Below are 22399 nucleotides of genomic sequence, written 5' to 3'. Positions count from 1 at the left end.
CCCCTTTCCACTGTCACCAAGGGGCAGGAAAAGAGCACCATGACTTTGTTTTGATTGAAGAAGAGGATGAGATTTTTCTTGCTTTGTCATCCCTGATGGATGTTCTGGCTCTGGCAAAGCTATGGAACATAAATCCAAGACACACAGACATCACACATGCACACCCTGCATCCAGACACCGAGCTGCTTTGCTGCTCTCTAGGGAAATGCAGAGAAGGGAATAAACTGGGATTTCTGGGCTACTTTCTATGTAATAGGAAGGGCTGCACCCCAGGCTCTGGTTCAGCCTTGTGCCCAGTATCACCAGCTCTCACTGGGAGCACCATCACAGCTTTACAGCTGGTCCTGTGGAGGTATTTACCCTCCAGGAGGGAGCCAAGTCTTAAGGAAAAGGGATTGACAACATCTTCTAACCAGTCTTGGGTAATTCAGATCACAGAGCATGTTCTGTAATTTGTCAGCAGCATCTATTAATCCTTAATGAGGTAAAAACTCCTCAACATCTCTCAACTGAAGTTGCCAAAGGAAAAAAAAAAAACCCACACCGAACTGACATTTCCACACTTCTGCTGTAAATTCTTTACTTCTCCTGAATGGAAGAAAAAAAACAAATTTAGAAGGATTCAATCCTTGCTCCCTGACACAGCTAACAGAGAGACTGGCTCAAGTATTGCTACACCAACAGAAATAGCCCATATTTCATGTCAGGGAATACGATGTGCGAATTTTTACAGGCACCATAGATCATCGCCATCTGTCTTGACAAGTTAATTGTCTGCAGTTTTTCTAGGAAAACCAGAAACTTTTAAAACTAACAAAACAAATGAGTTGAACAATGATATGGGCAGAGTATTGTGGGCTCACTGCCCTGGAAATGTGAGGGTTCTGATACGCCCGAGTTCGGTCTGAAAAGGAAATTTGGAGTGGGCAAACAGTGCTCCTGGTGCCACTTATAGCACTGAGGTACCACACACACAGCAAAAGAACTGCTTAGAGAGCATGATCTCTGCAGAAAAACCAGCTGAACTCCATAAATCTGGGAACAAAACAATAATTAATCAAAGTAGGGAATGGTACTCACAGGGTTTGTAGAGTCAGTGGCAGGATTCACATCCTGCAAAGGGCCACGCAATTAAAAAACCAGGACAAACTGTATTAGATGACAACCTCCCAGCTGCATTCCCTAAGTGGATTTTTAAAGGATGGAGGCTCTATTTGAAATGTGGGAAAAAAAAAAAAAGTTTCATTTTTTTAGAGCCAAATAATTTCTTTTTAAAATCTTTCTCTCCATTCTTTATTAGTTCTTACCACCACACTGACAACCTCCCATGAGGCATCCAGATTTTTCTCACGATAAACTGGAATTAAAGAAAATAAACCCAGAAATTATTCTTGGTGTTAAATACCAACTTTCCAAATTTAGATCCGCATGATCCTGTCATTTAAATATTCCACAGACAACAATGGGGAGTTTATTCTCAAAGGAAAATGGGATTTGGCACTAACTGTACTATTAAGTGTAAAAAAAGTCAAGGAGCCAAATACCCTTTTGGTGTAGATGCCCAAACCCCCATTATTTTCCTCCAAACTGAGACATTTTATACAAACCAGACTCATAATTTTGAATTCTCCTTGTAACTGCAACAGCTCCATATTTACAATGCAGCCTGAGCAGTGCCCACTGGAGCCATCTGTAAGTCTTAATTTCATTTTAATAAGAGTGTGATTAAAGCCCTAGGAGAGTTTATAATACACTTTGGGGGTTTTCTAAACATGACTTCAATAAACATTGGATAATTTGCTCTAAAACTCAAAGATCCCACTCAGGACTATACATGTGACATACAATGGCCAGACAAGACATTTCCAAAGAAATAATCTTTTGGAAAAAAAAACCCTCACTCTAAGAAATTCAGTGATTCATGTCAAAGCTGAGAGTCACAAGCTCTCTGCCATTCCATCCTCAAACTCCTGGGTGAGAGCACTTAGGAAAAGACAGCACCAAAACCAGCAGGGATTTTCATAAAGAAACTGTAACTCAAGAGAGAAAATGCTCCTTTCTCCATAATATTTTCAGTGTAGATCAAATGCTGGTGTAAAACAGAATAAAAGTGGTGAGATGGGACCATCTCCCTTTAACTGATGGACAGAGAGCAGTAAATGAACAAGTGACGTTTATTGGTTTAAAATTCAAATGTGGTGAACAGAATCAAAGGGCTGCTCCACAGAAAGGAGTGATTTTGGAAACCCCTGAAATTCCAAAGCATTTGAGGGGCATTTGAACCCTACCTGTCCTCTGCCACAGCCTGCACAGCCCACCAGGGACTCTCCACACCGTCCAGGCACACGGATCCGTCTCTCCAAGCGGTGCCAGGTGCTCTGTGGAGGAGAACTGGCACAGTTCTGCCAAAATAAGGACTCTGAGGCAACTCCCACTGGCCCTTGCTGATGGATTTCCCATTTCTGCAGCCGTCAGCTTGGCAAAAACCCACTGAACGGGAGTTTTGCTTGATTCAAGGTTGCAGAATTTGGCCTCTATACTCATTTTTGGGTCCTCTGGATTTGATGGTGCTGAAGGGATGAAAGCACAACTTGGCAGGGGCTGTCCCCTCCCCCTTGTTTGGTACAGACATCAGGAAATAAATTAACGAGTTATGAGTGATCTGCTTCGCAGCAAAAAAGAAGGAAAAAGGTTTTCAGATAAGTTTCTGAACCATAAGCCAGCAAAGATTTATAATAAAAAATTCATATGCAAGCCTCTGCGGTGCAGTGAGTTTAAATCAACCCCAGTTCATAAAGACCCTTGTCTTCAAACATGAAGCCAAATGTAAAAGAATAAACCTGATTGTAACCAGAGCAAAAATCTGATTGAACCAGGAGCAGCCACTGCTCCCCAGGGAGGTGTCCCACGGACAGCTGAAATCACCCCCACACAGCTCTAAAATTTCCATTCCCACAGGTAATAAGTGGAGGAATCCTGCAACTACACCCAGCTCATCCCTGTAAAACAGTTCCCAGATTTAAAGTTATTTCAACTGTAAAAGGAGAAAAAAAAAAAACCAGGAGAATCTCTCCAACCCCCCTCTGGAGCTCCCCAGCCACAAAGCAGGGACAGTGTGCAAGGCCAGAAATCTTTCTCCACAAAGTTTTTATCTTCTGAGGTTTTGTTCACACTTGGTTTCTTTAATTTTTTTTTTTTAATATCCCATCATTAATTTTTTTCAGATTGTAACTCCTGAAGGGTCAGGTTCTTGGAGAACTTCACAGAGCTCACATAGATAAATAACCTGGTAACCACTCTGATCCCCAGAAGGTCTCGATTAAATTTGGATACAGCTTTGACAAACATTAAATCTCTTCTTTAATGATGTTCCTCAAACAAAACAGTTAGCAAAATATCTGAATTTCCTTGTATAATGTCACATTTTAATGTAAACATCAAATAATGTACCAAAAGTTTTACCGGAAAAAAAAAAAAACAAAACCCAAAAAAAAAAACCAAAACCCAAAAAAAAAAAAATTAAAGCGGCACAATTCTTTTATACCACTGGAGAAAGGGGAGGAAAAAGCCAGATTACAAACATTTACACATGCATAGTGGAAAAAAAAAAATTAAACAAACAAACAAAAAAATTCTTTTACTAAATTCACGCATTTTTTTTTTAAAATAGTTATTAAATCTACTAAGCACCAACATACCTAAAAATTTATTTTCAGCTTCATGATTCATTTAAAAAACCTATCAAATTAACTTTTCAAACAAGCTTATATTACTAGCTTGTCCAAAAATAAAATGTAGAGTTTTTTTGGGCTTTTTTTGTTAATTTTTTTCCTTTTTTCTTTTTTTTTTTTTATTATTTTTTTTAAAGTATATCAATACTTTTATCTGAATGTTTCCAAACAATGGCATAGGTGTCTGCAAAGAATGCCTTTACTTTACCCTACAGTGGATGGAAAATACAATACCACATCATACAGAATCTAAAACTATAAAAGTCTGAGAATGCAGCATCCCTTCACAAAAAAGCTGATAAAACTGAAATTATTTAGAAGATGCTGCACCTTTATTTAAAAAAAAAAAAATTAAATGAATTTAAGCAGAAATAACATACATTTTTACATTAACTGGCCATTTCTGGTACAGAAACCCAGCATAGTATGCTAATGTTATTGAATAAATGTAAATGCTACTTACAATCTTCTTAAATACAATTTAGACAAACTTTTTTTTTTTCCTTTTTTAGTTTTTCCTTTTTTTTTTCCTTTTTTTCAAGTTGTACAGGTAATCTCTCAGCTGCTAGTTTAATGCAACATATCATTAACATTACACAAATTAAAAAATAACACGTGTGTGTTTTCCTACAGAAAAGCTTCCAAAAACCCGACCCACATCAAAAAATGCAAAATAATGGAATATAATTAAAAAAAAAAAAAAAATTAGTTGCAAGTCTAGCAGCAAAGCAATTAAGTGAGGATATATTTACTAATATAAACAAAGGGAATATTTGCAACTACAGGTGAAGCCCCAACTACCTTAGATCTACGGACACAAATAAAAATTAAATTCTCTCTAAAAAAAATAATCTGATTATTTAAAATAGGAGTAAAAGCCATTGCTACCTGATGAACTACCTAGGCTAAGTTCCTGAAACAAGGACAAAGGGTCGCTGTTCTTTTTTGTCTGCTCAGGAGGGGGTTTGGGCTTTGGGGGGGCCCGCAGGGCGCTCGCGTAGGACATGACGGGCTTGCTCCCGGCGGGCTGGGGGCTGCTGCTGTTGGACTCCACCAGCTGCTTGTTGGGCATGAGAGGTGGGAACTGGCCCAGATGCTGGAGCACGTTGTAGTTGAAGGAGTTGGAGAGCTGGATGTTCTCGGCCTTCAGGTGTTCCTCGGGGGGCTTCGTTGTCTTGGGTGGAGCTGCGGGAGGAGGAAGCAGAGCGTGGGTAAGCGAAAGGCTCTGACGTAGCAAATCTACCTGAGGTAACCCCAAAATGAGTACTGGGGGTACTGAAACTCAAAATCACCTCCCACACCACCAATTTTCTGTGTTTAGTCACTCTGTGTCCTTGAACATTATTATTAAGTTCACAGACTCAGATAAGCAGGGGATGGTTTGGCTTGGAAGGAACCTTAAAGCTCATCTCATTCCACCCCCCCTGCCATGGGCAGGGACACTTTCCACTAGCCCAGGTTGCTCCAAGCTGGTCTTGGAGTTCCCCAGTTTCATTCCCACTGTTGGATTGTGCCCTATCCTTGCCACCAACACCCCAGGAATGCCAGTGTTAAACACCCTCTCCGTGGGTGCCCACAGCCCGGAACACCGAACCCACAATTCCGCACAGCGGATTTACCCGGAGCATGGAAGGTAAGCTGCTTCCCTGTGGGATCTACTCTAATTTAAGCACTTTATCCACTGAGACAGCACAAAGAGTATTTCATTCCTCTTGCTTTATAGCTTAATAGGCTAAAATTAAAATTTACAGCACCATATATAATTCATTCTCCAACAGCAATTCAGAGTCCTGAATGCCAAGCAACTAATTATTGGTATTTTAGGCTGAATGCATTCCTGCTAATTGATATGTTCTTGCTCCACATTTAACAACTTCTGTAACTATCAGAAAAAATGGTGCTTTAAACCAGAGGTATAAAACTGCTTTCAAGTGAATTTCCTGAATCCTAATGAGGTACCTTACTTTGTCTGAGAATTCTGCTGTCTCACACAACTAGAGAAACTCTACACTGATGAAACAGGTAAATGTTCTATCTGTAATAGTCTAAGAGCTGGACAGCACATCTATTCTGTAATTATTCCAATCTTTAACCCTATAACATTATTTTTAAAGTGTACATATAAAAATGTACCACCAAATGAGTGCAAAAGTAGGAAAACAAAGTATATAGTTAATTTTCTCGCTGGAAGGGTCGCACACAGCCTTCTGATTTTTACAAAGCAAAAAAACCCCATAATCAACTCACAGAAGAATGACTATGGGAAGAACATAAGCAAAGCAGTTTTGCTAGGGTTGCTATGATTCAACAAAAACCAAACAACCCAGACCACGAGCAGAAAAACCTCCCAAAAATAACCACAGCACTCAAGAGAAGACAAGTAATGACAAGCGGGGCCAGAGGTGAAAGCTGTGTGTGGTTGAGGCATCCAACAGAAGAAAAAATATGAAATAAACATCTTGAGTAAGAACTTAAATCATTTTCTTTCTATCAACAGAAAAAGCAATGCATATCAAACTCTCCAACTGCAATTTTGGGAAGTGCCTGCATGGAACGACCCTGAGGAATTCACAGCAGCTCCCCTTGCCCTCCATAAATCCATCCTGATCCAATCCAAGAGTGGTGCCTCAGCCATTCCTGATGTACAGGAGAGATCAGCCCTTGGACAGTCTGGATCAGGGTCCCTCTCCAGCAAAAAATGCAGGCACAGGATTATTTCCCAGCCTCACATTCTCACGGGGTTTTATTTCATGGATAAAAATCAATGGTAACGACAAACAGTGCAGTTACTGGTCATTAACCCTCAGCTCCATAAAACACATTTGGGCTGTAAATATGATCATCACAGGCACTGAGCTGTGAATGTGGGAAAGCACAGCAGCCAGAAAATGGAGATGTGTTTGCATGAACCACTAGATATGGGCACTATTCATGTACACTTATTTACAAAACAGAAACCACTCTTAACTCCAGCAAAAAGTATTTTCATAGCAAAAGCAGTTACTAGTCAGAACTTGACCTTTTCGTTTAGAATTTACTATTTGACAGCAAATGTAGGGATATGGTACTTTTTACACACACATCTGTCCTCTGCAGACTTTACTCACAAACACTTTACATTAAAGCAAGGAAATGTGGCACTGGTTGATCCCAAAGTAACCTTGCCAGGGTTCCTGAGCTCCTATTAGATAACCACTATTAGATAACCACCAGTCTAGGGAGCAACTCCAGTGATGAATGTCATATAACACTGCATTCAGCTCCTTGATTTTCAGTAAAAACAGAAATAGATTGAAGGAGGTGCCCTGAGCTTGAAGTTTTGAACAAAAGATGCTGCCATGCACATGGGTTTGCAAAATAACATTTTCACATTTTGGAAATTAAAAGGCACATTAGGAACTTCACTCTCAAGTGCTGTTGCTAATATAAACAGCTTTTTTCATTCACTCTACACTGCTTGTTTCTACTTCACAATCACTGTAACATTAGAAGATGTTTTAGGTTTATAAAGCTTCATCAAAAGCAATTAAATCTTTTAAGGCCAAAAAGAACCATCCTATAAATAATTCTGCATTATTAAGTGGTTTTAATATCCACACCGGGATATTGTTCATATTTTTACTAATCTTGTTTTTAAATTACCACTGGAGATTCTTAAAGCAAAGTCAAGGAGAAGAAACTGTACTATCCTGGTTATTTTGTTTTTCACAACCACTGAAAGTATGGAGAACAGAAGAATAGCTGCACTGCTCCAACTCTCTACTCGCAGCTTTTTTTTCACCTCTGAAAAGTTAATTTAGTTTCTGTCTGCTCAATCAATCAGCACTGCTCCTACCACCAGGGAAGCCACGTTCCACTGAGATTGTTCCACGGTGAGAGAGAATTTAAACTCGTCACTACTTTGATGAAGTACCAGAATTTACTGGGAGAAACGCTGAGAGTACTAATTCAGTTTATGTGCTGCTCCCCCAGACTGTAATATCAACACCAAATATCACTGAATCTGGGAACAAATAATCTATCTTGCAAATAAATCCCACCAGTCACCTTAGCTCCTCTCAGCAAAAACTCAGCTGCACTTGAAACCACTGTAAGAGACTATTTGGGTTTACTGGAGCTTTTGGAGAGGACTAAGGAGCAGCACTGATTTAGGACATGGAGAACACTGACAGTATTCTTTAGGCAGCAGCAGGATGGTAACAAGATGGCAAACAAAACCAGGATTATTCCAAACCTTTAACTGCTGAAACAACAAATACTTCAACACCGGGTTTGGGAATTCAAGAAATGGCAGAAAACATGTTGTGGGATAAAAAACCCACAACCAACTCTTTCACTTAGACTTGGTCACTGCAGCTTAAAGTGTCTCCTTCCAGCAGAGATCCCAGGGTACCCACCTAACAACTCCCGGGGTGGAACTGCTCTGCTGGCTCCGTTGCATGGAATGTTTGGGTACGGGGCAGAGGAGGAGGAGTTCACCCACAACTCAGGTGAGGAGTAGTTGAACGATGACTGGTTACTGTGGTCCTGAAGCTCTTTACACTGACCAAGACTGTCTTGAGGAGTGTTTAATTCTTCAGAACAAGCCTGGACTGAACTAGAGGAGATTCTTCTTTGGTACAACGGCCTGCCTGGTCCTCTTGGTTCATACTGTGAACAAAAAAAACACAAAACAAAAAATGGCCTTTTGCTCTTATTTATGTATCAAATACCATTTCCCCGCTCAATTTTTTTCCCCTGAAATGTCTTACCAAAAAAAAACGTCCTTTGCATTTAGAAAAAAATCTCATGCATTTCAAGTTATATGTTGGATATTGCAGTCACTGATAAAGTTGTTTTGATCACACAAAATAGAGAATTTTAAAGCAACTGCAAAGAACATCAAGTGAGATTCCTTAATTCTCATCAGCCTTTACATCTCACAGTCCTACGTGGGCGATGGATCACACAGTGAGGAGGAAGATACCCAGCATTTACAGATGAAGCAAAGAAAGCACAGAAGCACATAAGAGCAAGAGAAAAATGTTCTTACAGTGTAGCCAGGAAAAAAAATGGCTTTTCCTTTTCCAAAGGATAAATTAGTGACTTGTATAGCAGGATCTGGGGGAGCAGGATACATTTGTACACTGGATGTTGTGAATGTACACAAACAAATACTCTGGAGAAGCCTCTGCCCTCAGGAGAAATGATGCAGAGAATTTTATCTGAAACCACAGAAATGACCTGTAAACCCTGCAGATCACGGAGATGAAAATGGCAGGAGCTCCATTAATTAACCTGTGGACTTCAAAAGTTCAGATTTAAGGGCTCTCTAAACTTTCTCAAGATTTAAACTAAGTCTGCTATATTACAGTTTATTTTTAAAAATGAACATACAGTATTTTCTCCCTTCTGCACTGACTAATGAGCATCAATAACAGAAAAGTCATACAGATAAATCTATACTTGGTAAAAGGAAAAAAGAAAACATCCTAATGAAATGCCATAAGAAATTAGCTAAATAAACATCAAATAACTTGTTTGCAGTGCCCCAATGTTGTTACTGTATCGTCCACAAAAAACAGACAGGGGAAAAAAGTGCATGAAAGAAAACTGTTGTATCTTATTTTAGTCACCATAATCAAGGGATCAACACTTGCATATCCTGACACTCTACTCTCCTGAGGGTTTTCTTCAACAACAACAAAAAAAACCAAATTCATAAGCTACTCCCCAAATCATACCCAGAAAATATACATTTATTGAGTTTAACGGGCAATTTTGGTAAGCAGGCAGGAATTTATCAAAATTCTGGACACTTGCAAGTACAGAACCAGACAGAATAACTTCAGTATTCCCTTTGATGTGCAGTTCAGAACTGGTTTGACTAAACACAAGCAAAAGCTTTCAAGTATCAAGTCAATTAACAGTTTTATAAATAGTGATGGAGAAAAGAGTTTAGTGAGGATACCAAAAGTCAAGAAAACTGCCCTGACAACTGCCTTGTATGAGGGATGTCTGTTAAAAATACACCTAAAACCACACTTTGATTTCCTTGTGCATTCTCTGGTCCCACCCACCAGCTGGACCAGCAGTTTTGGGAAGTTTACAGGCAAGTCTCTGTCTTGGAATACTTTTACTGCATTTGGCATTTCTGTCACATATTTTGAAAGGAAGAAAAAATAACAACTAAACCGAATTTGCACTAATTACATAAAGGCTCACTCTATTTGTCTTCAGATAGCAGGAGCTGTCACAAGCTCTATAGGAATATTTATTGGTTTATTACTGCTGAAAAGACATTGTTCCTACATCCTGCTGTACTGACAGCAGTAAGTCTTGTCACAAAGTATTAGATTTTATACAAGGTGGGATGACTTAATGGACTGAGACATCAAATTTCTAAATGTCTATAAATCCAAACCTTACTACAGCTCTAGCTGGGCCTGAGGACTCCATTAACCTCTCTGGATCTATATAAGACAGAAATATGTAAAATGCACTGGAATTCAATTTTAGTTATTTTGCTCAGGCTCATAAACTAAATATTTTCTATTTTCAGAAGCCGAAAGACAATTAAATTAAATATGTATTATGTGAGATAGTGATGAGGAGGGCTCCCCCCACGGCTTCTGTAAAAACTTTAACAGAAATACATCACTTAGGTACAAATACTGGATTACATGCAGTCAGTGTGAATATTAATTCTGGCATTCCTGGAATGCAACCAGGGTATTCCATGTCTACATATCATACACTTCTCAGCACTCTGTATTCCAACAGGGATTAAAAACTCCTGTTCAAAAACAACCTGTCGTAGTTGTATGTGCTGGCATAGTCTGCATCCCATAATACACCTCCTTGGAGTCCAGGACAAGAGAACATGGGGAGGGACAGAGCCAGCTGTGGCTGGTGCTGGACCCAGATTCAAGCAGCACAGCTGGGTACCTCTGCACTGATTTCCAGCACTCTGAGCCCCCCAAACACACAAGATGGCTTGATATCAGATTAGTTCAGGCAGGGTGGGATTTATTAAATCAGGGTGAAACACCTGTCCAGCTCTGGTCTCAAGTTTGTAGCTCAACCACACTCAGAGTTCCACACTGAGCCAACTGTCCGGTTCCTTCGCGCTGCCTGTCCGGAGTCACCTCGTGAGCTGTCACCTGGGCTGGGTTAAATCTCACCCCAGATAAACAACAGGCAGAGACCCAGCAAGAAAACTCAGAGTAACACTCAAAAAGCCAAGACTTCCCACTTTGCAGAGAAAATGTTACACCTGCAGTGCCCAGAACCAGGAACCTGCCCAGGGTGAAGAGCAAAGAACGGTTCCGCCTCCCAGGAACTCCCAGTGGGAGCTGTTAATGTTAATGCTGTGCATCCCTGACCACTCCACAGTGCAATCTGAGAGTAAAACAACGTGACAACTGCACAGCAGACAAGAGCAAACCCCTCCACCTACCTCTTCTAAGCTGTGGAGCGAAGAGGCAGATACTGCTCGAGACGCGAGGGGGTGAAATGGCTCCTGACCGACCGCGTGCTGATGGTTCTGGATTTGTATAAAAGGGTTTTGCTGTGACCTGTGGGGCAGTGGAGGTATCCCATAGTGAAAGCCCTGCCCCATAAGGTGGTTCTGCTGTAGGTTAGCATAAGTCCAGGATCCATCAGGTTGCAGGTATTTCAAGGGAGACGGGGTTATATGTTCGGATGGCATGGAGAAAGGGGGGTTGTATATTTGGGGTAAATGCTGTTGAAATGCTGGGTTACTGGGCAGTTCAATGTCTCTGTTGTTTTCAGTGAAGGTGGGGAAGTGAGCACTGTGGTTGGAGTTGCAGGAAGGAGAAGGGAGTGCTGGTGGGCTCCGGGGCTGCACTTGTCTGTATTGCAACAGTCTCGACTGAGGGGGGGGCATTTCGGCCAAGTCCCGACTTTCACCTGGATCACGGTGGGACAGTTCTCGGAGCAAATCCTGGAATCTGCATTGACACAATAAAATGCATCAAGGAAAAAAAAAAAAGAAAAAAAAAAGTTTTGCTGAAATCCCACTCTTTTTTGAGGCGGAAAAAACTCAAGAGCACAAACCACTGTACTTAAATATTCTCATCTTTGGGCTTACTGACCCCTAACTTCAAAGGATGGGACTGAGCAATCAGAAATCAGGCACGAGAGGATTAATTGGATGAAATACCCACCTGAATCATCTCAAAGTTTTAATAACTCTTGAGATTTCCTTTTCGGCCAGAAGAATCAATTTTTTGTTATCCCTTAAGAGACAACTAAGGGAAGGATTTCCTGCTTTACTACACAGGGTAAAAAGTTCACATAGTTAAGGAAAATTTTAACCCCTTACAAGCCAAAAGACAGAACAATCAGGGATTCCCCTCACTTGCACAATATACCTTCAAACTTCTTCAAAAGGTCAAGAATATTCAATTCAGCACTTCAAAGAGTCAGATAAGAGGGCATTTAGATGCTTTACCATGGCTCTAACAACCCAGATGGAAAGGAAAGCATAGTGGGAGATGACAGTAAACAGAGGCAATTTAAAAATCCAGCCTTTACAAAATACATGATCAAAGTTGATGACCACTGGAACCATTTTTCTGTTGACATTCAACCGCTTCCTTTCTTGCCCCCTAATGCTCCATCTCAAATACAAGCATTTTTTTGCTTTTAAAAGCAAAGGGTTTTTGAAAAGAAAAATTTAGGTTTCACTGGGGAGCAATGTTTGGGGAAGGGCTGGTTTGTTTGGTTTCGAGCACATAAATCTGAGACTTGCGACTCCAAATTGAAGAATTTACAACTTAAATAGGCCTTAACTACACTCAGACACCTCTTTTATAAAAACACGAGGTTGTTGCTCTCTACCCATTCCTTACTCCATAAACACAACACCGAAAAGCTCCATGAAAATATTTTTCCACTACAGCTTTACTACCCAATATACTAACAGAACAAAGCATAACACATAATAAAAGCACAGTTGTAAGTCAGCCTGCCAACTATTTTAACCTTCATAATAACAGCAGCAAAAAGCAATACCTTTAAGTGCCTTGCACTTGATCACAGTGTTACAGATAGGTGCCCACTGCTCAATTTTACACAAGCTCTGATGACTCAGTAAACAAATACCTTGAATATGTTGCCTCTGTTTCATCTTCTGTATTACTGGCAAGTTTCCAGTTTGCCCTAACTTGCTGCTGTTGATGTAATCCAATTGGTTGCTGAGGAAGATGTGGTAGATGAGGATGGTGATGGTGTTGATATGGAATAGTGCCTTGACTGAGATAGGCATTATGTTCATTCCATTGCTGTAACCTGGCTTGTTGTTGCTGCCTTATTGTTTCCAAAGCTACATTTCCATGCATACGATCTACAAAAATAGTTTTAAAAAAAAATTTTATCTAATGCCCTTTTTTAAAGATCTTTATGTCAGAAAAAGAAAAAAAAAAAAAAAAAGAATACTTTTTAAACAGTATATTCCAGGGCCTATTATATACTAACTGCATTGCAGTGTATAACCTGGTTATTTAAATCATATGGAAAATCATATAAACATGAATCTTCTAATAAAGTGCTGAATATTCAAACATGCCTGAAGCAGCAAATTATGCTCAATGACATTACTTATGGAAACTAACCCAACAATGACCCAATTCAGAGCAATATGCCTGAAAAAGGTAAATACCTCCTTCATTTTCACTTCAATGTAGTTATAATTGCACACTCTGAATTTAAATAAAGAAAAGTCACCTACCTAAAGTGTCCCCTAAGGGCATTCCTGACGGATTCTCTTCAATGAAGTTGTTCAAGTGGGTTGGCAGAACGGGGTTGTGCTGTGCAAGAGGCCTCAAAGGATTACTGACTTCTTGTAACAGAGGTGGGGGGTGTTGTTCTGAAATCACAGCATCTACAGCAGGAGAATGTGGTCGGTGGGGAATTGGATTATTAAAAAAAGACTGGCTGGGGCCTGCCTGGTAAGCAGGGGAAAGCTGTGAAGGTTGTGGAGGCTGCTGATTCAAATGGTTATGCTGCTGAACTACCTGGCTCTGCTGGGGTGGCATTTGGTTTGCTTGGTCAGGCAAGTGATTTTGCTGCTGACTTAAAAGGTTTTGCTGCTGCTGCTGCTGCAGAGGATACGGCTGCCTTGGGAGCTGGGAGAGGTGCTGGAAGTGGCGGGTGGGAACTGCAAACTGGGAGTGGGGCGGGGTGAGGTGGAGGTTCAGCTGCCTGGGGTTGGGATTCTCTTTGCGGTGGAATTTAGCGTTGGGAAAACCAACGCCGGAACGGGACTCGGGGCTCCTCTGCTGAGAACTGGCTTCTAAATCAACCTGCAGAAAAGAGAAGGAAAACTTTTGGAAATCCACATTAAAAACAAACAAACAAACAAACAAAACCATTTCAGTGATGACTAAGCTCATTAAAAGAGAGAATATTAAAAAACAAACACACAAAATCAAATGAACAAAGAAACAAACAAACCCAAAGCCAAACCACAAACCCAGACAAGAGAAACCCACCTGCTTGGATTCCAGAGGTTTCTTCTCAGGTGTTCGAATTTTACTGATTTCAGGTCCAGCAGCATTTTCACTTTTACCTAAAAACATTTACAAAATCATTCAGTTTCAATAGAAAAATTATTATTTTGGGATTTTTTTTTTTTGCCAGACACAGGAAAATTTAGACTTATTAGTATAGCATTTACAGCACCACAGACACTTAATATCATTTACCTAAATAACACTTTTCCTGTAATCTCTGCACTTTGTTCATTAATCATCACTAAGCAGTTCTTCCAACTTAATTGCAAATAACATCAGCAGTTGTACTGCAGAACAGAGATGGAACAATTATACCCTCAACACCCTCCCCAGCTTCCATTACTTCCTCCTCTGAATCTCACAGTATCTGAGTTATTCTATTTGTAATGGCAAATCTCACATTCTTTACCCAACTCTGCAGATCCCTCCATCAGGGAGGAAAGGGCGAAGGAAGGAAATAAAAATACCCTATTTAAAGGATATTGTAAAGTACAATCATACAGTAATTTAAAGCACAAAACTCTCAAAACCAGACCAATTTTCACTGCCATTTCAACACTGACCATTTCGATTTTGCTCGTGCTGCTCCTTTTCCTGATGCTGGAGCTGCTGCTGTCCCATGTTAACTGGAGAGTGATGCCCCAGGCCATAAGGGATAGGAGACCCCCGCCCATGTGCCTGTAACAGGTTCATATTATATGCCATAGCTGCTTGATGAGTAATGAGTCGAGGGTCGACTGCAAACCTACCCTGATACCCCGTCCATGGTACCTACACAGTAGAAAAAATTAAAAAAAAAAATAAAAAAAGAGAGAGATGCAACCTGTTAGGGTACATTAAAGGCAGAGAAATAACAAGTACACTGATATTAGGTCAAACAACAGTTTTCTGTGCATCAGATGACCTGACACACTCACACACAACTACAGCTGGTGCTGGAAAGGGACAGCTGTAAGGGCAGCAAAGATTTCGAAGGACAATCCTGGGCAAAAAATTTTCTATCAAAACCCATGGTTTTTTCAGTGGTTTCGAAATTCTGAGAGAAAAGACTGATGGATAAATTTTAGTTCAACAAACTATAGATTAATCTCTTCTCTAATTAAACAGATGTGGATGAAGGTCAAGAAAATAAAAATCCATTTCTCCTGTAGTTAACAGACACTGGGTTGTGGTTTGGGGGGAAGAACAGAGGGAGAAGCCTCTGACCTGAAGAACAGACCTTTTAGCATCCATTGGTGTGATTTTGTACCACTGAAGGAGCACCCAGGACACACTTAGTGAAGGTACCAGGACTATTGGGAAGTTAACAGGACTACTGGGACAACCCAAGACCCTCCATAAGTGAGGAATGACAGGGCTGCTCCAAAGTGCCTGTGCTGCATCTGAATTGCACATTTGAAGTAAAATCCACCTCCTGAAAGCAGGTAATAAAAGCCTGAATTTTTTTACAACGGTTTCAGTTTTATTCCTGAAAGGAATGCAAAGGAAGACAGCTCTGGATCAAATTAGTTCAATCTCTCCCTGTAGGGAATTTATTAAAAGGAGGAAAATACATGAATCAGAGGCGAGTGCAGGGAGAGTAATCACCACTCGGGCTGCCAGAGCATCCCTTAGTGATGACAGCACACAACCTCCTCCTGCTTTTACCTTGGCTATGGGAACTGCATTAAACAAAGACATCATTTCATCTTACATGAACATAAACACGTTTTACTTCAGTCCCTACTTGTTTCAAGTGTAACAACTTTCACGCTCCTCTTTTTTAAAATTACTATTTGCCCTTGAAATGTGCACTTTGAACTTTAGCTTTAGGCTGATCTTGCATCTGTACAACCTCAAATCATCTCTGAGCCTCTTTTCAAAAGTAGCTGTCTCATTAGTACCTCAGCCTTCCCACTTAATTATTTAAAAATCCATCCTCAGGGAAGGTGAGCTCAAAATACTTATTTTTAATACATTTCTTTTGATTGGAAATACATAAAAAATATATTAACCTTGGAACAATAAGGCAGAGCTTTTTAAATTACCTTGGTTTGATATTAATATAATGTGAGCAAGCATGACAAAGATACAGCTGCTGGCCTTCTCATTGCATTTAAATTTACTCATCAAATGCAGATTTCTAGTAAGCTTGGAAAAAGGAAAATTCCTTGGCCTAGCAAAGAAAACCAATTTACAGCTGCCAGCTGATCTAAGACATGCAACTGAAACTACAGCAAGTTCCCTATTCAGCACCCATAACCCAAATTACAACAGAGCACTATTGAAAAAAAACAAGTTAACTGTGTTCCAACATTGAGCATTATGAAAAGAATTAAATACATGTGCATGTGTTTAATTCCATGTCCTTCCCACAGTTTTCAGGAGTTGTGCACAACACAGACACGTTACAAGCTTTTGCAGCCTTTGTTCTTTCCTTGCATTTTCCTCCATGAATATGTGACTGTGAAGGGTAGCAACAAAGCAGAGGCTGCTTCTTTAATTTGTGGCAATTTTGGAGGGACAGTCTGATCTGTAATCCAAAATTCCATGCATAAATGTAGCCTAAAAGACCTGATTAGAGATCTTCATTCTGTTCCCAAATGTCATTAAGGAAAGGGATTGGAGAGGAAACTGGTTCACTACGAGGTTCTGGAAGGGAAAAACATCCCATTATGCTTATTTTTCTTATCACTTCACTTCAGACACCTTGCACTGCAGAATTCCAAAACTGGTAATTTAGACTGTGTGAAGCCAATAAAGAGAAACAAACTGGGGGTGAATCACTGATGTCTCTCTGATGATTAAGAACTGAACTGGGCCAATAATTCAGAGGCAGGTGTCTCGAGTCACGGCACACAGATTCCACTGGTGTGCCTAAAACACACCAAATTACATGAACATGGAATTGCTTTTAGGCTGCCTGCAGTTATTTTGTGCGAGCAAAGCTTTAAAGTCCTTTTTTTCTGGTGGTCCTCTGCACTGCCACTCCTAAAGCCAGCAAAGCCCATATATTTGAAGTAAAGTGCTGAATAAACCTGCAATAAATTCACTATCTGATTTTCCCATATATTTTGTGCATACAATAATTGAGGAGAGGGTTGGGGGGAAAACACAAAATTAATTCTTACAGGCAAAGGCACAGACATGACCATATTTCCTCCATAGACAGCAGGTACATAGAGAATACTTGTCCCAGTGTGTGGATCTATCCTTTGAACAGGACTTGGAGATTTCCCCAGGTTGGGGTGAGGTCCCAGAGGAGGAGGGGGAGGAGTAAATGCTCGGATAGGATTTCCAATGAGAACAGAAGGATTGGGCTGAACTGAAAAGAAAGACCAAAAAAAAAAAAGATATATATACACAAAAAAGTAAAATATATACACAAAAAGAACATGAAGCCACTGTTTCTTTCTTTTTTCTTTTCTTTTTAGTTTTCTTCTTCTTTTTTTTTTTTTTATCCTGATAGCATCTATCTTTATAAAGCCTGTGTGAAACTCTCTAAGAGCACAGGTCTGATACACCAAGAGAAAGCATTAATCAAATCAAAAATTTGAAGAGGCAGAAAATATGAGTTGAGATACAGAGAAACAGGTATCTGGTAAGTGCATTAATGAGAGAACGTCCCCAACCAATTAAATATGCTGACAGTCAGAGTAGCTGTTAAGCACTGCATCAAAAACTAAAATCACCCTCTTTTCTTTAGCAGGGAAGACAAGCTTTAAATTAATGTTTTTTCAAATTAATAACAAAATTATTCAGTTGTGGTATGCTACCTTGCAAAGGTATCATTGGTAATATCTGGATATATGACAGCACAATTTAAGTTCAAAGTACCCCATAAAAAAGTGTCTGCAATATAATGTCCAAACCCTTTTAGTGCAAATACACTGGGACAGGGTTTTACAGTATGTATTTCAAATACAGCCATTTTTAAGAGGCCAACAATTATGTTGTGTTAAGGCTCCAAAGTCAGTGCACACAACACCTATAAAGGGAAAGCCTCAGAAATACCAAATGTCCATTTAACAGCCTATAATCTGTTTCCCAGATGCACACAAGAAGTAAATTACTTTCAAATAAAGAAGGGACCAGATATTCCATTTATATCAAACTAGTATCAATGTCACTGAAGCCAAATCAGTGTGAGCTCAGGAATTCCTCCAGGAGCAGCAGATACTTACCCATTCCATCAGGTGGGAAATGGTCATTCTGGTTGTGATGGTGGACCTTGCCCTTTAAAGGAAAAAAAACAATAATTACAATGTTTTGCATTATTATATAAACCAAAGCCATTTATTCAGGTGAACATTATAATCAAACACAAAAGGGAGCCTGAAAGAAGTCAACAGTTTATTCTTACACATTCACCTGCCCAGTTCCACCATCTGACACCATGAATTCACAAAGCTGGACATTAAATACCACTAATCCAATTAATCAGTGGGTCATTACAAGTCCCTCTGGGAAAACTCTTCCAAGGCCTGTTTCCAGATGCAAAGAGGGCTCCAGCAAATATTTTGAGTTTCTTTCCTCACCATTTCATTCTCCACTGTCTCACTTTTTTCAGGAGTAGCATCTAGTACTAACATAATCCTCAGGATTCCTCTGCCATGGCAGCTCTTAGGGGGAAGCATGATCCATTTTCCCCTCCAGGTTCCAGCTCAAGAACGTTGGAGACAAAGCAGCTTCTCCCAGTTTTACCCAGTTGCTCACCCAACCTCATCAGACATTGTCTCCCTGCTCCATCCCTTCTATTGGCTTCTGGACTTTTGCTCCTCTGTGACTGCTCCCCAGAAATACAATTATAGGAGAGCCAAGAACCACAGTGCTCTGGGGAAACTGTTTTTCCTTGGTGAATTGTACATTAGAAAAGGATTTTAACAGAACTGAGTTATCCCTCCTGCACGCTCATGAGTTTCCAGCATCAACTAATTAGTTAATATTCATAAACTGTGAGCACATATTCAAGTGCCAGTATGCTCTTAAGTCCTTTGCAGGAGAGGAATACTTTACTTAATCTGGACCTAAGTATGTTCACAAGTTTAAAATAAATCTAAAAAGGCTTTGATGCTGCAAAACTTTCCCTGCCCAGGAGATAAGTCTAGGCAGTTTTCCAGCAGTCTGAGCAAATTAGTCAGGGTACAAAGACAGGTTGTTTGACAATGTTGACTCATGCATAAACCAGATTAAAGAACTGGTCTCCGAATTTTCCTCTCATTTTAAAAATGAATTATTGAAAAATAAAATAATAATTGCTTTTCACTGCAGCACTTAAAGAAAAGAAGCCTGTTTATTCACCAAACAGAGGAAGGTTCAATGGTTACATGCCTCAATCACTCATGGTCAGCACGAGGCATTTCTGTATCTGTTATACTGCCACAGTGAAGCTCCAAGTGCAGAAATCTGAAAAACCTCTGTTCTAACCTATCAGACTTGTATTTTATAGGTGTCATATTTTTAAAACTCAAATAGCAAATAGTTACATAAGTTTGTAAGAAGAGCTGTCCTGTTGAACGGGGCATGTCACAGTATGAACATATCCCAGGATCAGAATGGTAAATAGAAGTCAACTGGGGCCACCTGTAAGCTGGGGAAGGGAGGTGCTGCCTTTCTTTTATCTTTTTCTTTTCATAATTGTGATGGCTTAATGACTTTATAATAGTCTGTTATTAACTTAATCGTTGCCATTTCTCAAAGATTTTCACCTCAAGGTTCATGTCCCCACCCAAAAAGCCCTAAACCTACACTAGAACTGATGCTGACTGACAACACAGGAGCACAAACACACTCAGTTTGCTGTAAAAACCTGCTCCACCTTTGGAGTATCAAAATCCACGTTACATAAAGGTGCTCAGAGGAAGCTCAGACCAAGCTTTGGGTGACTGCAGCAGTTAAGAGTTCATCACTCCTTGGATCCCCCTTTAGTGGTCTCCAGAGTTATAACCAGAGCTGTGGCCCTCACTGACTGCAGGAGATGTGGAGGATGATGATACTCCCTGACCTCAGTGCCTGAATTCAGACCAAAAGCTGGAGCAGAGGCAGCAGGAGGGAGGGAGGCAAAGCTGTGAAGTCAGAGCCTAATTTACTGTACGGGAACTACCCCGAGGGAAGCTCCGAGTTCTGGAAACTTTCCCTTTCCACATCATCACCTTCAATAAAGGCTGTCCCTGTCCAACTCTGCTGTTTTCCCTCCTCACCTCCATGCCCAGCCAAGCCACAGGAACACGGGGGAAGGCAGATGCCCCCAGACAGCCAGTTCCGTGTCGGCTGCTTTGCCTCTCACAGAGGCAAGACTCAAACATTTTTCCTTCTTTAAAATCTAAACAGCAAGGAGGTTTTCAATGCCCTTACATAAATCCAGGAGCAATTCTGCTGAATAAGAAGGTGCTGTTTGTTCAAAATCACTTTTCACAGCATGTGAAAGACGAGCCCTGCCCTGCACAGATGTCCATAAACTCCCCACAAAACACGGTGTCAGAGGCTCTTCTCACTTTTTCGCTGCAAAATACACCAGCACCAGGTTTTTAATCTTTCATTTCCAGTGTTAAATATTGTACTTAGGAGGTCTAAAATAAGCAAAGCTAACCATCTGCTTTGAAAACTCGAGCAAAGGGAAATGTATCCCTGCTCACAGCCATATTCTGTGTGTGCCTGGGTGTTACCTGCTCGCTGCACTGCTGGTACTGCACACGCTGCCTGGCAATTGTATCCAGGGGGAAGAGATTTTATTTAGAATTATGACACAGGGGGTTTAGACATCTCGGATCTGAAGCTGAAAATACAGTGCTGGCAGTTTGAAAGTGTCTCTTGGCATTCCTGCATCACAAGGGCTCAGTTTACCAACAAACCGAGGGAAAATAAACAGAGCCATCTACTCACAAGATTCTCACTTCCCCCAGCACCCACCCCCTTTTTTCCCTAAATGTACTATACCTGCATTTTCAAATACCTTCTTTTTATTTCATTTAAGAAACTAAAAGTATTAATAATGATGTTCTGTTAAAGAAAATGCATTCAAGGCTGAGGCACTCGAAAAATGGAGAGTGCAGCAGTGGATTTTAAAGATAATTTTGTAATTTCTGGTTTTCCGTAGGCCCAGTGTTTTGACACATGACTAGATGCTTTAGAAATCTGGTGTTTGTTTCAGAAAGTAATGCATCTTGATGAAGAAACCAAATGTTCTCACTTACAAACCTTCTTTGGGGAAGGACTGCCAAAGGGAAGGCTTTCCTTTTTGTATTGTTAAAAAACCTGTCGTAAAAATTTCATTTCACTGATACGGCCTGCAACACAAATGCAAAGCTATGGGAAATCCATACATTTCTTCCTTCTTGTGCAACTGAGTTCATCACAAAGTTGACAACCTGCATTTCAGCTGCATCTCTAAACACATTTTAATTAAATTATAACTCAAACGAACTACATTTTTACAACTATAACTCAAATAAACTACAAAGAAGCATTAAAACAGAATTAATTACTAATATATCACCCTCCAAGAAAGCTCTAAAATTTAGTGTTATTCCTTATCATCCTAAGGAAGCCACATATTTTCATCACTTCTTCACCTGCTTTTATAAAGCAGCTGATGAAATTACCACTCAGAGGTAATTTCATATCTCTGCCCTCTTGATGCTGCTGAAATCTGGTCTTGTGAAGGACATTATCACAGAGCTAATCTGTGCAAGATACTGCTTTACAATATATTTCTAATTACACCAAAAAATTACCTGACGTAATACAAGTCCCCGAATTTTAAATGTGATTTTTAAATCAAACCAAATCCCTTTTGCCCACTGTTTTGTTGTTTCCTTATTCTCCTTTTGCCTGTTGTTTCTTTGGGGTACAGGCAGAGCACGAGGTGCCTGTGACAGGGATCGGCTCTCGGTCAGAGGGTTTAATTTGGTTTATCTAAACCCTGAGGTTGAAGTTTACCACTGAACAAACCAGAGTGGCCCAAGGTGTATGTTTTAGTAAGGAAGCAGGACTTGGACACCCCTAAATGCTGTATTATAATACAAGTCTGGAGCTTTCACCTGAAAACGTCGCGGATCGCTCCGGAATTCGCACTCGTTTCTGATTGCATTGATGCAATTTTAAAACAAACAGCCTGTTCCATAAACCTTTTCTGTCATTTCTCTGCATTCACTTCCCCTTCTGGCAATTCC

General features: G+C 40.2%; 1 protein-coding gene across 5 annotated transcripts in view; it reads right to left on the bottom strand.

Moving 5' to 3' along the window:
* Window positions 1–2157: 2157 nt before the first annotated feature.
* HELZ (helicase with zinc finger) overlaps window positions 2158–22399 on the bottom strand; it is an 84574-nt gene continuing 64332 nt past the window's right edge. For 4 of the 5 annotated variants that reach the window (XM_018073102.2, XM_018073101.2, XM_018073100.2 and 1 more), the window contains 9 exons: window positions 18413–18464; window positions 17360–17553; window positions 14813–15020; window positions 14229–14305; window positions 13466–14039; window positions 12841–13081; window positions 11171–11684; window positions 8130–8382; window positions 4589–4917 (listed from right to left, as the gene is read on the bottom strand). In XM_018073102.2, the coding sequence (XP_017928591.1) occupies window positions 4589–4917; window positions 8130–8382; window positions 11171–11684; window positions 12841–13081; window positions 13466–14039; window positions 14229–14305; window positions 14813–15020; window positions 17360–17553; window positions 18413–18464 (2442 nt within the window). Of the gene's footprint in view, window positions 4918–8129; window positions 8383–11170; window positions 11685–12840; window positions 13082–13465; window positions 14040–14228; window positions 14306–14812; window positions 15021–17359; window positions 17554–18412; window positions 18465–22399 lie in introns of all 5 variants that reach the window. The other variant, XM_029960139.1, reaches the window with a different exon arrangement.

The sequence above is a fragment of the Manacus vitellinus genome, unplaced genomic scaffold, assembly GCF_001715985.3.
Source record: "Manacus vitellinus isolate BGI_N305 unplaced genomic scaffold, ASM171598v3 scaffold_24_pilon, whole genome shotgun sequence".
In the NCBI taxonomy this organism is placed as follows: domain Eukaryota; kingdom Metazoa; phylum Chordata; class Aves; order Passeriformes; family Pipridae; genus Manacus; species Manacus vitellinus.
Note: the sequence above shows the minus strand (reverse complement) of the source record. Positions and strands in the feature narration are given on the sequence as shown.